Source organism: Eulemur rufifrons, chromosome 5 (genome assembly GCF_041146395.1).
Source record: "Eulemur rufifrons isolate Redbay chromosome 5, OSU_ERuf_1, whole genome shotgun sequence".
NCBI lineage: Eukaryota > Metazoa > Chordata > Mammalia > Primates > Lemuridae > Eulemur > Eulemur rufifrons.
The window spans coordinates 22,747,575-22,762,870 of record NC_090987.1 but is presented as its reverse complement, the minus strand read 5'-3'; the positions used below and the strand labels follow the sequence as shown (position 1 = coordinate 22,762,870).

At 39.5% G+C, this 15,296-nt stretch overlaps 1 protein-coding gene and 1 non-coding gene across 3 annotated transcripts in view; one reads left to right on the top strand and one right to left on the bottom strand.

Annotated features, from left to right (window-relative positions):
- The window catches only part of EPG5 (ectopic P-granules 5 autophagy tethering factor), an 86,203-nt gene that overhangs the window by 45,768 nt on the left and 25,139 nt on the right, over nt 1-15,296 (bottom strand). For both annotated transcript variants that reach the window (XM_069468445.1, XM_069468446.1), the window contains exons 12-22: nt 13,678-13,832; nt 11,468-11,608; nt 8,293-8,457; nt 7,297-7,416; nt 6,388-6,647; nt 5,190-5,330; nt 3,962-4,106; nt 3,540-3,737; nt 2,904-3,014; nt 1,604-1,726; nt 467-633 (exon numbers count right to left, since the gene is read on the bottom strand). In XM_069468445.1, the coding sequence (XP_069324546.1) occupies nt 467-633; nt 1,604-1,726; nt 2,904-3,014; nt 3,540-3,737; nt 3,962-4,106; nt 5,190-5,330; nt 6,388-6,647; nt 7,297-7,416; nt 8,293-8,457; nt 11,468-11,608; nt 13,678-13,832 (1,726 nt within the window). The remainder of the gene's footprint in view (nt 1-466; nt 634-1,603; nt 1,727-2,903; nt 3,015-3,539; nt 3,738-3,961; nt 4,107-5,189; nt 5,331-6,387; nt 6,648-7,296; nt 7,417-8,292; nt 8,458-11,467; nt 11,609-13,677; nt 13,833-15,296) is intronic.
- On the top strand, nt 8,562-8,668 carry LOC138383597 (U6 spliceosomal RNA). Its single transcript, XR_011233652.1, has one exon. It is a non-coding gene; the product is annotated as a U6 spliceosomal RNA (small nuclear RNA).

The window sequence follows — 15,296 nt, the reverse complement described above, 5'->3', positions numbered from 1 at the left end:
GACAGCAATGGTTGGTAACAGCTGACAGTTTGGCCGACCAGAGTGTCTTCATTTCCAGTGGAAAGGGCAACCCAAGGGCTGCCAGGCCTAAGCCTGGCCTTTGTTCACACCTGCACCACTCAATACAGGTCCCCTCGCCCCAGCCCCATGACAGTCACACAAGGAGCCTCAGTTTGAGGTGGTTTCTCTCCCTTTGCATCTCCAGAGGTTTAATGCCCAGGCCCAGGGTGTTGTCTTCATCACCCTGAGCATGAAGGATGGTAAAGAGAAGCTGCCACAAGATATACCCAACTCAAGAAGGATCCAATCTAATAAAAGTTAAACAGAGAGTGAAGGAGATTCCTGGCCAGAGATCACCAAAGAATGAGTCTAACTCACACTGCACAGTCTAAAAACACACAAAGTAAGAGCAATGAGAAAGCAGGAATGGATTCACAGACAGTTACTACAGTACTGGGTACCATACCCATATTGCGGTCCTGGGCGGTGAAGATACAGAAGGAAGAACTTCTGCCAGATGAGCGGCAGGAGAGGGTGATCAGAAGGCGTGACCAGAGCCTGGTGGGCCCAGCGATAAATCAGCAGCCTCTGGAGGGACGGCACGATGGGGAGCTTCAGCTGGGCCTGGGCTTTCTAGGAAAAAGGAGGGGCTTTGAGTAACCACAAAATGAACACAATTGCAAACAGTTTACTCTGAGTTTTCCAAATTAAATGCCAAACATTTTATTTTCATTTCAGCAAGAAAAAAAGTCTTCTAAAACTCACTTCTACCCACCACCTACCACTTTAACCTTCTTCGTAGCAAGATATGTGGGACATATCTTTTTTTCCTTTCAAAACATTTCATAGACTTCAGAATCAGAACGGATCTTAAGAATCATTTAGTTTAACCTCATTTCTATTAATATTTCTGAAATTCCTTTGCATGTATAATGCTATAGTGCAAGGGAGTATACTAATATAAAAACCAGAAGTAAAATCATTATCAAACTTTATCAATCTTTTGAAAATTAAGTTTTGTTTTTTTTATAGTACTTTTGAGTTGCTGTTTTATGAAAATTTAGATTTTTAAAAGAATGTTCAAGAATGCTGAATTCTTGTCTGGCTCTGAAACCTAAAAGTATATACAACAGGACCCTAAAAGAGATGGTCTTTAAATCTAAACCCTTATTCCAGTTTCTGTAACACTTCAGCAAGCCTAAGAATCAGCTAGGGAGTTTTAAAAAATAAATTCCTGGGCCCACTCCAGACTCTAAGACGCCAAATCGCAGAAGGTGGGGTCTAGGAATCTAATTTTTAACAAGCACTCCAGAGGATTTGGATGCATGTGGGACACAATGGCAATGGCTCTAAAGCAATGGCAATCCCCATCACATGTGCGATGAACACAGCCTTCAAGGATTAGGCTGTGACCCTCATTAAATGAACACTGAGAAGCAAGTATAGATTTCGATTACATAGTTGTAAGTATTGGTTTGGTTTTTGAGCTTTCCATACATTTACAACAAAAGAAAACACACAAGTCCAAAAGCTACAGTAGAGCCCATCAGCATCAAAGTGTAAGCCACCTTCTACAACTCAAATGCAGAACTGCTATTTGCACCTTCAGAGCTTGGTCAGGGCTGAAAGCAGAGTTTATAACCAATTCCCCTTCAACAATTCTTCGGAGCTGGGAGTCTTCTTCAAAGATGGATTCCATGTTCAGCACTGTCCATGCAAACCAGACCTACAATGACACCAGGCAAAAGGGGGGACAAATCAGTAGCTAACTCCAGCTGAAAAAATATACCCTGATATTCCACAAATTAAAATCTTTTCCTATCATCAATCTCAATCAGCAAACATTTACAGTTTCTAAAATTTCAGATATAGGGCCAGGCATGGTGGCTCATGCCTGTAATCCTAGCACTTTGGGAGGCCGAGGCAATAGCTTAAGCTCAGGAGTTCAAGCCCAGCCTGAGCAAGAGCGAGACCCCGTCTCTATAAAAAAGTAAAATTTTAAAAATTAAAAATAAAAAAAATTTAATCTAAAAAAATTTAAAAATTAAAAATAAAATTTCAGATATAAAATTAAATAAAATAGATCGCTGGAAAATGTTAAATTCCTATGGAAATTTATTATAAGAAGGATGTTTGTTCACTCAGTATTTACTGGGCAAGTTCTATATGTATGAGGGACAGGAAAGAGGGCCAGACGTGGGCTCTGCCTTGAAGAAGTTTTCCATCTATTGGAGGAGACAAGACTAACACACAAGTAACCGAAATGTGACGTGAGCAGCAACAAGGACTGAGTTAGGGGTGAAGTGCTATGTCAGAGAATGCGCTTTGGAGAGACTGGAGGGAACAGCAAGCCAGTAAGAGAGCCAGCAAGGCGAGGCAAAGAGAGGAAAAGCCAGAGATGTTTCCAGGTAACAGCAACGAGTTTGCTCCAGCTCAATCACAAAGAGCAGGAAGTAAGACTGATAGGAGGTGAAAGAATACTGATTCCCACTGAGGAAACTGAGGACAGACAGGTAAGCAAGCTACCCAAGCCACAGAGCTAACGAATGGCAGAACCATGACTGAAGCCCAGGCCCTCTGGCTCCAGCACCTACTCTGAACCTCTCTGCCACATTGCTGGGCAGGCCCTGCAGTCAGGCTGACTGGAGACTGATCGAGAGAGGTCTGATGCTGAGCCAGCCTTTACCTCCAGTAAACCTCAGTGAGCCCCTCTGTAAAACAGGGATGACAATAGTACCCCCTCAGCAGAGGGCTTCTGCGAAGATTAATGAAAAAACTTATTCATAAAGTTAAGTGCTAAATAAATGTGAGTTATTTTAGCCTAGTAGTAACTTATTAGAGAGGATGATAACAAGATTAAAGTTCGCAAAGATAACAAATGGTCCTGTCAGTGAGTCTCTTACCTGAGTGGGCGTGGCCAAGCCCTCCACGAAGGAAGGAGTGACGTTGCCCGCCATGATCCAGCTCACCAAAGAAGAGAGCAGACTCCGGTCACAGTGGTAACCCAACGCGTTCTGCACCAGGGAGGAGACGTGGAGCACAGAGACGAAGCTTTAAAAACCTTATCAATGACCTTTTCAAGAGTATCAGCAATTGTCTTACCACAATGAAAGATTCTGATAAGACACAGACTTCAAGAGTGAGTCCGCTAGCAGCAATAGTTCCAGGTAGCACATTACAGCCAAAGATAATGAGCAGGGCTCTTCCTGGGTGTCCTCTCCTCTGACTTCCCCGGCATCTGCACTAGTGGACTGTGATTACTGAGATTAGACACCATTGAGGCAAAGCTTTAAAAAGGCAGTGGCCACAGAGTAATACTGAGAACTGTGCTTTTGGAGCATTTTGGATTTTTGGGTTTTTGGATTAAAGATCTGAAATGCAAAACACTTTTGGTCCCAAGCATTTCAGAACAGGGATACTCAGCCTGTACTGACAGACTAGATTGGGCTCACTTTTGAATCTTCTCTTTAGGGGAACAGTTTTAGAAAGCTACTATCTAGCCAATGAGTGACAGATAAATTATCTAACAGGTTTTTTACCTTATGCTGCTGGTAGAGTAGTTTCTGCACACAGTCTTCCTGCATCAACTGAAAAGCTGTTTTACACAAGTGGTCCATGAGGAAGAGGATAGGCTGCTCTCGGTACCAAAGCCGTTGGCTTATGAGAGCCTGAACCCAGAACTCCAACACAGCAACAGGACCCACTTCGTTGGGCTGAGTGCTTACAGATATGTGCGCCTGCAGAGAAAAGGCTCCGGTGATGTGAAAGGTAATAACCAGCCTTCCATTGTTAAAACCCCAGCAAAATAATATCTACTTCCACTATGAAGCCCAAATCTGTTGACCTTCTTGGACAAAAGCACTGAGCCAAGTGATCTGAATTAACCAAATCATAACTGTGTTAACACTAGAGGTTTTGGGTTGGGACGTGGGTGTATTTAGAGGCTCACAAGGGCCCTGACCTGGATCATGCTGTTGAGAAGCTTCACGTTGTCCCCATGGCTGGCTCCTGTCAGGTGCTGTGCCACCTTGTGGGTAACCTGCTGTGTGACACCCTGAGGCACGCCACTGTCCAAGTGTAGGAACAGGAGGAGGTGAGACAAAAACCTGCCAAGCACACAGGATGACACACTTTACCTTCCCGTCAGGAGTCAACAGAATTTCCAGTGGCTACTTACTTATGAGGACAAAGAAAAATATTAAGTTGGTACCATTTTTAGACCAAAGCACTGTTCAGGGATTCTCATAAGTCTTCAGAAATTTCAAACAAAGTTTTCACACTTAATGCGGGATAACAGGAATTCTATCTAGCTGCAGAGGTATGACGGACAGATCCAAGACACACAAACACACACTAGTTAAAGAGCATTAGAGGAAAAACACTCAACAGCACCACTATCCCCTCCACGCTCCCACCTCCACTAATAAAAGCAGAGATGTTTTCCAAATCATCCAGTTCCCAAGCTTGCCCAGTGCCCAGGGTGCTAATTTTAAAAATAAATAAATAAAATACAATAAAAAGGTTCCTGGACCCTAACCCATTTCCAAAGTAAAACCTTCAGGAGAGGAGCCCGGGAATCTCTATTTAATAAGCTCTTTTGGGTGATTCTCATCATTAGCAAGCATGAGACACACAATAAGAAAATCGTAATGTTCCCCCTGTGTCCTTGGATGCACCTGTCCCCCACCATGCAGGGTTCCTCCACATTGGGCCACACCTCCCCTTTCACCACTCTTCAGGAGGCCCCAGCCAGATGCTCACCTCCCCACTCCCTGGACAGGTCGCTCTCTTCCCACCTTCCTATGTATCCATTTGCAACACTGAATGATGCATATTAGGCAACTAAAAACAATGTGTTTTGCTATTGTTACAATGGCAAAACCATTCCTGCTCAATGTCAGCAGCACTATTTCCAGAATATCACAAAAACAACTGCTCTTTTAAATACTAATATGCTATAATTAGCAATCCACAGTTAAATGAGAAGGAAAAGATCTTTCATGATAAAAATAGAATCATTATTAGAATCACAGTTCATCAACCTGTACTCTAAAATGGGGTGAAAAGTTTTCCACCCCATAAAAAATAAACTATTGAAATAACATTCCCTTTATTTTATTTTAGAAACAGAAGACGCAGTCATTGATATTCACCAGGCTGTTTCTAAAGAATAGATGGAACATACTTACTGCTCATTCTTTAGAAGATAATACTGGCAAGGGTAGAACAAAGGTAGGATCTTATCCAGGACATGCACCACTGTTCTCAAGTGCCTCGACTGGACCAGAATTCCCAACAGTGAGATGCCTTCTGCACAGAACTTCTCGATGCTACAGAGGAAGAAAAAGGCAATGAGCACACAAGGTAGCCGGTTCATAAAATTACATTGATCCAACGAGCAATTATCAGTCTACAATAATACCTGGATTATCTCACGTTTCCAACATATTTTTTATACCCAATCTTCACACAGAAATACTAGAACCAGAACTCTGAACTTACAAAAGAACTTAAAAGTTCATGTATATTTTCATTTTGTAAATGAGGAAGGTGAAGTATCATGCCCAAATTCACATAATTTCCTAGGGTAGGTTCAAAAGGAGAACGCAGGTTTGCAAATTTCGAATCCAGAGCGCTACTGCTAACACATTTTATTTCTCAAACAGAGCTTCTGAGACACATGGGATCTCTCCTTGTCTGGATATTCACACAAGATATTACAGTAAAGAGAAGATTCAAAAGTGAGTCCAATCTAATCTGTCAGTACAGGCTGAGTATCCCTTTTCTGAAATAAAATGGGATAAAATGGTAACACAAGACAAATACCATCCCAACACAAGACAAATATAACCTCATAGAAGTTATATATAACTAGATCCCTGAGAAGATTAAACAGATAACTTCAATATACTGTGATAAACGCTCCAGTGGAAGAAATGCAGACAGCCATGGGCTGATACCAAACAGGCATGTGACCTGATCAGGCATTTCATTCTCCTAGACAGGCCAAGACCTTTAGTTAAGGAGCCTGAGTTGGGCTGCCACCACTTTTTTAAAAAATTTACTGTGAGTGATCAATTATTTTTATTTGATCATTAGTCTTGAGGAAGAGAGTACGAATCTACTGCTGACATCAACATTCCACTCTGAGTGACAGGTATAACTCCCTTCATAACGTAACAAGGTGACTTGCTGGTACAAATCCTTCATATGTGAATTTGGGCAGCATTTCCCCTTGATAAGCTACTAATCAAGGCATATTATCAGCCCTAATTACCATTCAATACATTTGATGGAGGCCTTAGAATTTGGGATACGAAAGAAGAGATTCTAGAACTACCATCTCCAAGATTCAGCAACCCTAGAGGTTCAGCCCAAACACTGTACCTGTGGCCCACAGTTGTCATAGATACGGCTAGATAACAGCCAATGGGCATGCCCGCTTTCACAGCCTTCAACAGAGGATGAAACGTGGGCGACTCTGTCATGTCAGGCACAGTGCTGGAGAAGGGAACAGCTGGACAACTCTGCTGTACTCCATAATCATTTTTGTGCAGTTTTAACCTCAAGATCAAATTCCAGGCCCACTGGTTAAATGAGGTCTCAGGTGTCTCTCCATATCGAACAATACTGGCCAAATATGAAACCTAAAACAATTATTTATTTTAAGCCACATTAGTTACAGGCAAATTAAATCAGTAAGCTCATCCACCCATTTCCTTTTGTGATCAACAATGCCCCTGAAAGAAAGGATCACACTAATACTGGTCTTCAATAGACGTTTGCTGCGCTGCATTAAAGCAATTTCTCACTCACAACTCACCACTTGCTAGTCACTTTGTTAACTTGATCTTAGCTCAAATAAAGGAAAAGTGATATAAGAGTTGATATTCAACGAATGGTGTGCTAGGAAATAAGCTGACCGATTAGGGTGAGGGGTTTCATTTATAGCATTTGCCAGTTCTGGTGGTGTAAAAACTCCCACCACAGCTAATTTCAAGCTACTAACAGTTTAACAACTTGGCTTACAAAGTTCCTGAAAATTTAAGTTAGTTCTCCCAAGCCAGTACAAGCGAGCTGTAGCACACCACAGTAGCTCAACCCAAATTCTATACCATTAAAATGGTTACATAAAGGCTACCTCTTAAATAAAAATCTTTATCCAACCATAGAAGTTAATTTTAATATCTTAAATTGCCAGAAATGTCCTCAGGGTATCTAAGAGTCCATACTTTATCTGCCCAGGCCATTTATAAATAAAGATTCATGTTCTCAATGCAGAAGAGAAGGAAATACCTGCTTCATACTTTCAGAAAGAAGCCCAGCGTACGGCTTCTGGGCAAGGTACTTCTGATAACCTTCAAGAACCATTAAAGCCACTTCAGCATGGACTGCTTGATCCAGATGCAGGGTACCCTTTTAAAGAGAAAAATAATCACAAACATACCACCTTGGGTTTTTTGTTAATAAATTAAGTCTACATTCCCTTTTCTTGTTCTATCATCATTCAAATAAATAAGATACTCAACAACACAAGTTAAAAATTCCTCCCGAATCTGAAGGTGCCTATCAAATTTCCCACCCTATCTTCCTTTACAGCCGAAGAAATACATTCCTTCACTCTCTCAGGAAGATGGCTTTCCCAACTCTAACAAAGGAATGAGGAGATGCTCACGCAGCTCTCTAGCAAACCCTTAATCATAAACTATTATTAATAACAACTACACCAAGTACTTAATGTATGCAAAGAACTGTCCTAAATGTTTTGGGTCCTAATTTGTTGAATCCTTACAACAACCCTATGAGGTATATCTATTAATATCAAATTACAAATGAGCAACTGAGGCCCAGGGAGTTTGGGAAATGTGCACAGGGTCACACAGCCAGGAGGAGACAGAGCTGGGATCAGAACCTAGGCAGGCTGGCTCAGAGCTCAGTCTCTTAACCAATGCCCAGTATTTCAGAAGACAACTCTGGCAGGACAAATTGCAGGAGGAACAGGGACCGGAGACAATTAGGAGGAACTACAGTAACTAGCCAGAGATAAAACAACAGATACAAGCAATCTAAGGAAAAGGAGAAGAATTTTCAATATGGAACAATTTATCTTCATTTAGTGGTGGCTCACTATGCAAAACAGAATTAAAGAGAAGATCCTAAATTCTGACACAGCTAAAAGAATTTACAGACTTTGCAAATGATACTTAGAAATGTTAATGTTTTGAGAAAATGCTTCTTTGAAACTCATTCATGTAGAACATCCAGTCTTTAAGGAATGGTTTTAACACATACCTGTTCAGCAAATCCCCAATTCAGTCCTTCTAGAATAACACAGGCCAGTTTATTCTTCACCACCGTCAGGTTGTAATTCAATAACCAATCCCGTATCACAGCTATCTCCGAGGCAGAAGGTCGCCAAAGATACAAAGGCAGTTCTTTAAACAAGTATAGAGAAACCTTATTAAAAAGAAAATAATAATCATTAAAATCAAGAATTAGGGACAATCCTATACCTTCTAATAATACTAGAGTACAAAACTGCTTGCAAAAATTTTTCTCCAGTGCTCGCTTCGGCAGCACATATACTAAAATTGGAACGATACAGAGACGATTAGCATGGCCCCTGCGCAAGAATAAAATAAAAAAAATTTAAAAAAAAAAATTTTTTTTCTCCAAAAAATTCTGGAGAAATTTTGGTTTGATTTTTAGACAAGTGAAATAGAAATCATGGACAACCAAATCAAATGGGTATTAAAACTGATGCTATGGCCGGGCGCGGTGGCTCACGCCTGTAATCCTAGCACTCTGGGAGGCCGAGGCGGGTGGATCGCTCGAGGTCAGGAGTTCAAGACCAGCCTGAGCAAGAGTGAGACCCCGTCTCTACTAAAAATAGAAAGAAATTACATGGACAACTAAAATATATATATACAAAAAAAAAAATTAGCCGGGCATGGTGGTGCATGCCTGTAGTCCCAGCTACTCGGGAGGCTGAGGCAGTAGGATCGCTTAAGCCCAGGAGTTTGAGGTTGCTGTGAGCTAGACTGACGCCACGGCACTCACTCTAGCCCGGGCAACAGAGTGAGACTCTGTCTCAAAAAAAAAAAAAAAAAAAAAACCTGATGCTATGTCAGAAGCACATTTTGCAATCCAGTCTTCTTTTTAATATGTAAATTGGTGTGCTTCAGTTTAGGTAAACCATCATAGTAAGATACAAATTTAAAGTCGTGATAAATCAGGGGATATTCAATTTACAAAAAAAATTTAGCACTTTAAATACTTCCATGGCATTTAAGAAGATATTTCTATTGGCTCAAAGCAACCTGGGGGGGTGGGGACAAGGAGTAGACAAGGGGGCTATCATGGAAAAAGTCCTGGAGACATTAAAAGGTATACAAGGGAATGTTACAGACAACTCTATGCCAATACATTCAACTAGTTAGATGAAATGAGAAAATTCCTTTAAAAACATAGCTTACCAAAACTGACTAAAGAAAAAAAAATCTGATTAGTCCCATATCTGTTAAAGAAATTCAATCTGTTATCAAGAGATTTTCCACAAAGAAAACTCCAGGCCCAGATGTATTCACTGGTAAATTCTATCAAATATTTAAAGAACAATTAATAGCAATCTTGAAAAAGAATTAATAGTAATCTTGCAAAAACTCTTTCAAAAAACAAGAAAGAGGAGGGAATGTTTCCCAACTCATGTTATAAGGTTAAAATAATCCTAAAACTAAAACCTAATAAAGACATAACAAGACAATAAAATGATAGATTAATAACCCTTGTGAATATATACACAAATCCTCCATAAAGTATTATCAAATTGAAACTAGAAATACCTGAAAAGGATAACATGATGATCAAGTGGTTTTTATTCCAGAAAGAAACAATGATGATTCAACATTTGAAAATCAGTCGATGTAATTTACCACATTTAACAGAATAAAGGAGAAAAATCATAAGATCACTTCAATGAATACAGAAAAAAACACTTGAATACCCACTCATAAATAAAAAACCACCTCAGCAAACTGGAAATAGAAACTTCCTCGGCCTAAAATAGAGCATGAATGAAAAACCTACAGCCAATATTATACTTACCAGTGAACTTTTAAACCCTTTCCCCTATGATAGGGAATGAGGTAAGAATGTCCATTCTCACCATTATACTTCTATTCCTTATTATAATAAAGATCCTAAAGTCAATGCAATAAGGCAAGAAAAAGAAATTAAAGGTATAAGGATTAGAAAGGAAGAATCCATTTAAGAATTCTTGTAAAAATTCTCAACAAAATAGGATTTAAATAGTATATTTTAAAATATATCTATGCTTTCACTGAAAGTCAAGAGATCACTAATCTTACTTGAAGAGGTTATAGGGAACATACATGGATTTCACTAACAAAAGTAGAAAGTGTCCTCTGAAGTGAGCCAATTTTTAAAATTATAAAATAGGCCAAAAGGAAAATATGACATCAATTTGCAGGTTGTCATCAAATATACCTCTGAGTTCTATACTTTGGGAACTCCCAAAAGGCTTTGTCCTTATCAGCAGCTACCCTAACCCAGAGCAATCCCCACACGGGATGTGCCCTCTCAGGCTGGGCCTTTAGAACAGGAAGTTATCATCACATACACTCCAAGTACGTCATTGAAAGATCAGGGCCCCCACCACAGCTCATTCCCAGACTCTGGAGCTAGAGACTGATTCCAGCCCAGCACAAGGTCATTGTGAAAATATTCAAAAGCGATCATATTCATCTGAAGGCATGAGGGCTCGAACAAGTCCCTCCAAAGACCTCAGCAAGTTCACGGAGCACAATGGAACCCCATGTATAAACCAAGAGTGGAGGTGGAGGCAGAAGGATCACTTGAGCGTAAGAGTTTGAGGTTGCAGTGAGCTATGCTGACGCCACTGCGCTCTACCCAGGGGCGACACAGTAAGACTCTGTCTCAAAAAAAAAAACCCAACTACATGAAGGTTACAAAAGGGATTGTGACAAATGATAAAAAGAAACTATAACTGTGTCTTGCTTAACATAAATTACTATGTACTTTTAATTTTGCTGTTGACTGATTTTAAATAGGGCCTTCTTAGTCACAGCTGTTTCTTCTAAGTATGAAACATAAGAATTATAAAAGCCAAATGAATTGTGAAATAAAAACTGTTAATTAACTACAGGCTGTAACAAAGCAAAAACCTGTTATTGAAGAAGTTTGGAAAGCCAACTTTGAGGAGATTTGACAGAAACAATCACAGCTCTTTATAAGCAGCAGCTAATCCCACGCTGGCGTGGTGAGTGGCACAGAGCCTGGCAACACAGTAAGTGTCAGTTCCCTTCGCCCTGCTGTGCCCTTGAGAGACACAGTCATTCCCAGCAACCGTCCTATTTTTGCCACTGTTCCATTCCTTCAGGATTTTTTTCAAAAAAACAACAAAAACAAACAAAATCAGTGCTCTTACCATTCCAACTTGGTCAATGGTCTCTTGAACTCTATCCAAAAGGACAGAAATTATCTCGGGGTGAACAGCTGTGATGGCCCCTAAAAGCTCTCGACCGACCTTTGAAAAAGTCTCTCTGGTGGACAAGGTGACATAAGATACCTAAATGGGGGTGGGAGGAGATGGCACTTTTAATATCAATTAGCAACCAAAACAGATTTACGTAGTTTTTTCAAGTAAAACAGAAAGACTCTCACATTGAACTGAGGTTCACACCATTTTCAAAAAAAGGTCAGAACTTCAGATAGTAAAGTTTACCCTGAGACGGGAAAGTGAGAGGAGAGGAAAGGAGTGGCAACTATTTATAACAATGACTTCAAGTATAGATCCAAAAAGTATATCCCAAAGTAGTCAGTAGCAACAAAGCAGTCCCTTCAGTTTCAACTTGTCTAAGTTTGGGGAAATTACTAAAATGATGAAAATCAGAATGTATTTCATGGAAATGCCCATCCTCCTCTACAAAATAAGATCCCTAACTATAAGAGCTTCTAAAATACCAATATTTACCAACTCCTTTTGAGCAGTGTCTTTCAAACTACAGGTTACAATCCATTAATGCCAATGTTTGGCATTTCTTAATACAATGGAATAGACAGAAAAGTAACAGAAGAAAACAGAATAGAAAATTTAAGACTACATCACAAGAAGATCTGTTTCAATTGCACACACACAGAGGATCAGAATGTAACACAGAATGTAATTTTTACTGTGCCCCACTGTTTCCAGTGTCAAAACACTGGAAACATTATTCAAGAACACAAATATGGCCGGGCGCGGTGGCTCACGCCTGTAATCCTAGCACTCTGGGAGGCCGAGGTGGGCGGATCGTTTGAGCTCAGGAGTTCGAGACCAGCCTGAGCAAGAGCGAGACCCCATCTCTACTAAAAATAGAAAGAAATTATATGGACAGCTAAAAATATATATAGAAAAAATTAGCCGGGCATGGTGGTGCATGCCTGTAGTCCCAGCTACTCGGGAGGCTGAGGCAGTAGGATCGCTTGAGCCCAGGAGTTTGAGGTTGCTGTGAGCTAGGCTGACGCCACGGCACTCACTCTAGCCTGGGCAACAGAGTGAGACTCTGTCTCAAAAAAAAAAAAAAAAAAAAAAAAAAAAAAAAAAAAGAACACAAATATTACCGTAGCAATAATCTTGAGAATGTCATTTAATGAATGTAAAAATACATCCCCCACAAGTTTTTCAAGACAATGAAGATAGTATGAATTCCAATCCACCAAGGTGTTAAGCTCACCATGGTTACCAAGTATCAGTATAGGAAAAGCTAAATTGAGTATGTGACCCTGGAAAGAACTTTAGATCATCTAAGTCTGTGGTAATTTGCAAACTCGATTATTGCGGGAGGATAATACAACTCAGAGAATCTTCTTCAAACATAATTTTACTTGAGTATAATTGAAAACTTTGGAGTAGATATTTTGTGTGAAGATAAACAGATACACGTAAAATGTGCTTAGAGTGTAAAATGTGCATGGTTTTTAAACACACATAAAACTCCAATGAAAGTTTTGGTAGCCACTTTGAGCTAGTCCCCTGACACTGAGCAGTCCAAAGTTCACTCTCATCCACTGTAAGGGGTGGCTCAGTTAAAAAGTAAAGCAAGCAAGGATCTCACCCCACCTGTCATTTGACAAATGAGGAAAATAAAGCCCAGGGTGGTAAATTATCTTTTCTGATGTGAGATGGGCAATTGATAGCAAAGTTAAAACAAAACTCAGGTCTTCTAACTAACTCTAGGTTCAATATTTTTCCACCACCTCATTTAAATTGGCTTGGAAGCCAGGTTTCCAGGTTCCTGGCAGGAGTGGAATTTGGGCTGGGGAGTGAGGGAAACAGACAGTACAAAAACCACAAGTGTCAGGACAGACAGTACAAAATCTACAAGTGTCACACTGTGCTACATTGTCTCTTCCTCCCCAACATTCACCCATCAAATGTCAAAAGACAGTAGTAGTAGGAAATGGAAGGGGTATAATTCACGTTTTCAATATTCCCTACAACAAAATTATGCTCCTTGGATCCTCTAACCCCTTCTGTAAGTGCAGATAGTTACTCAATCCGCCACATTTTTTAAAAAGCAATCGCAAAAGAACTAACATATGGACAAGCCAAAAGAAAACATTTTTTAGTTGATTTATAAAACTTTGTATTCTAACCTCGTATATCTCCAGAACAATAATTTTGATGAAGTCCTCATCCATGTCGGTTCTTCTGGCCTGAGCCATCTGAGCAAAGGTAGTCAAAAGGCAAATCTCTTCAGAGCTATTCATGGAAGAAAGACACTTCTCAAAGTTCGCAAAATGTTCTGGGTCTGCAAGTTTATGTAAGAAAATTAAAGTGGGGAAAGAATAAATTTTAACCTATGAATATATTTTAATCACTCTTCCAGAGAGAAAGAAGATATAAAATTAAGAGATGTTTAGAAATATTTAAATATACGAAAGGCCTTTGTTCCAAAATGGATTTCCACAAGCATCAGGAAAAAGGCTGGACCAGATAGCCTCTGAAATGCCAACAAACTAAATAAAATGTACTCACAGAGGAGACAGTTAACATCTCTAAGCCTCGGTTTCCTCGTCTGTCTCAAAAGGTTAATTAATAAGATTAAATGATGCGTCACTGGTGAAGTGCTTTGCTAAGTGCAAAGCACTACTCCCACCACTAGCGGAGTCACCTTCAAAGGCAGTACTGCCAATTTCAAGGGCACACTTGAAGCTACTTGGTGAACTGTCAGCCAGATGAATAAAAACCTACTAATGAAACCCTACTAATGAAAACCACAAGGACTAGCAAACTCCTCAGCACAAACATGGCATTCCAAACAAAAGAGATTCGCTTATAAAGAAAAATTGGGGGCAGAAAAATAGTTATAACCATGACTGAAATACCGATGAATGTAATAAGCATTATATGTGTAATATGTTTTGCCTATTTCTCTGAAGATGCCAATTACACTTTGTCACTAGGAGGTAGTATTCACAAAGAATTTTGCAGTACAGGATAGAAAACTAGATGTTGCAAAGGCAAAGTTTTATAGAAGGAAGGAAAAAAAAAAGCCCATGTGAAAAATACATCCCCAATGGAACTTTTCCCAGTAACAAGGCAACAAGCCAATAATTCTTTTCACGTTTAGCCACCTGAGAAATCAAAGGTAGTTCACCAAATTTCATGCATTTTCAAAACAACTCTATGTATGCGGCACTCACCAAACCAATTTTCATTTCCCATCCCCAAACTGGGTTTATAATGGAAATTATCATATAGAGCATTCCCAGAACAAAAATCAGAATTCTCATTCTAACTGACAATGTGTAAGCTTCATATCAAGGGAGAGGCTCTACATTTTATTCTGTAAAAAGAACAATGAAAAAGAGAAATAACTTTCTAATTAGCTTTGAAAACATTAACTTGAAAGACAAACAAGATAAACACATTTCTATTTATCATTAAATTTATGATTACACTCTACTAGTAGTCAGAAGATTGAGCATACTAGAAACAAACAAAAGAAGCCAAATTAAAGCAGGCCAATTATTAATCACTTCTGAGAAGTCTGCTAGTTAGGTAAACATTAAAATTAGTTAACATTTGTTCTTTGGAAACTGTGGTTTTAGGATCACCCTCTCCCCATTACCACGATAAATAAAAACTGGCTATAAAGAAAAAGAACTTCTGGCATTTGTTAAAATATAGAACATAGTAGGAAAGTAAAACAAAAAGTCTTATTCTTCCACAAACAGTAAAAATCAAGCCTCTCAACAAAATTGGGTACACA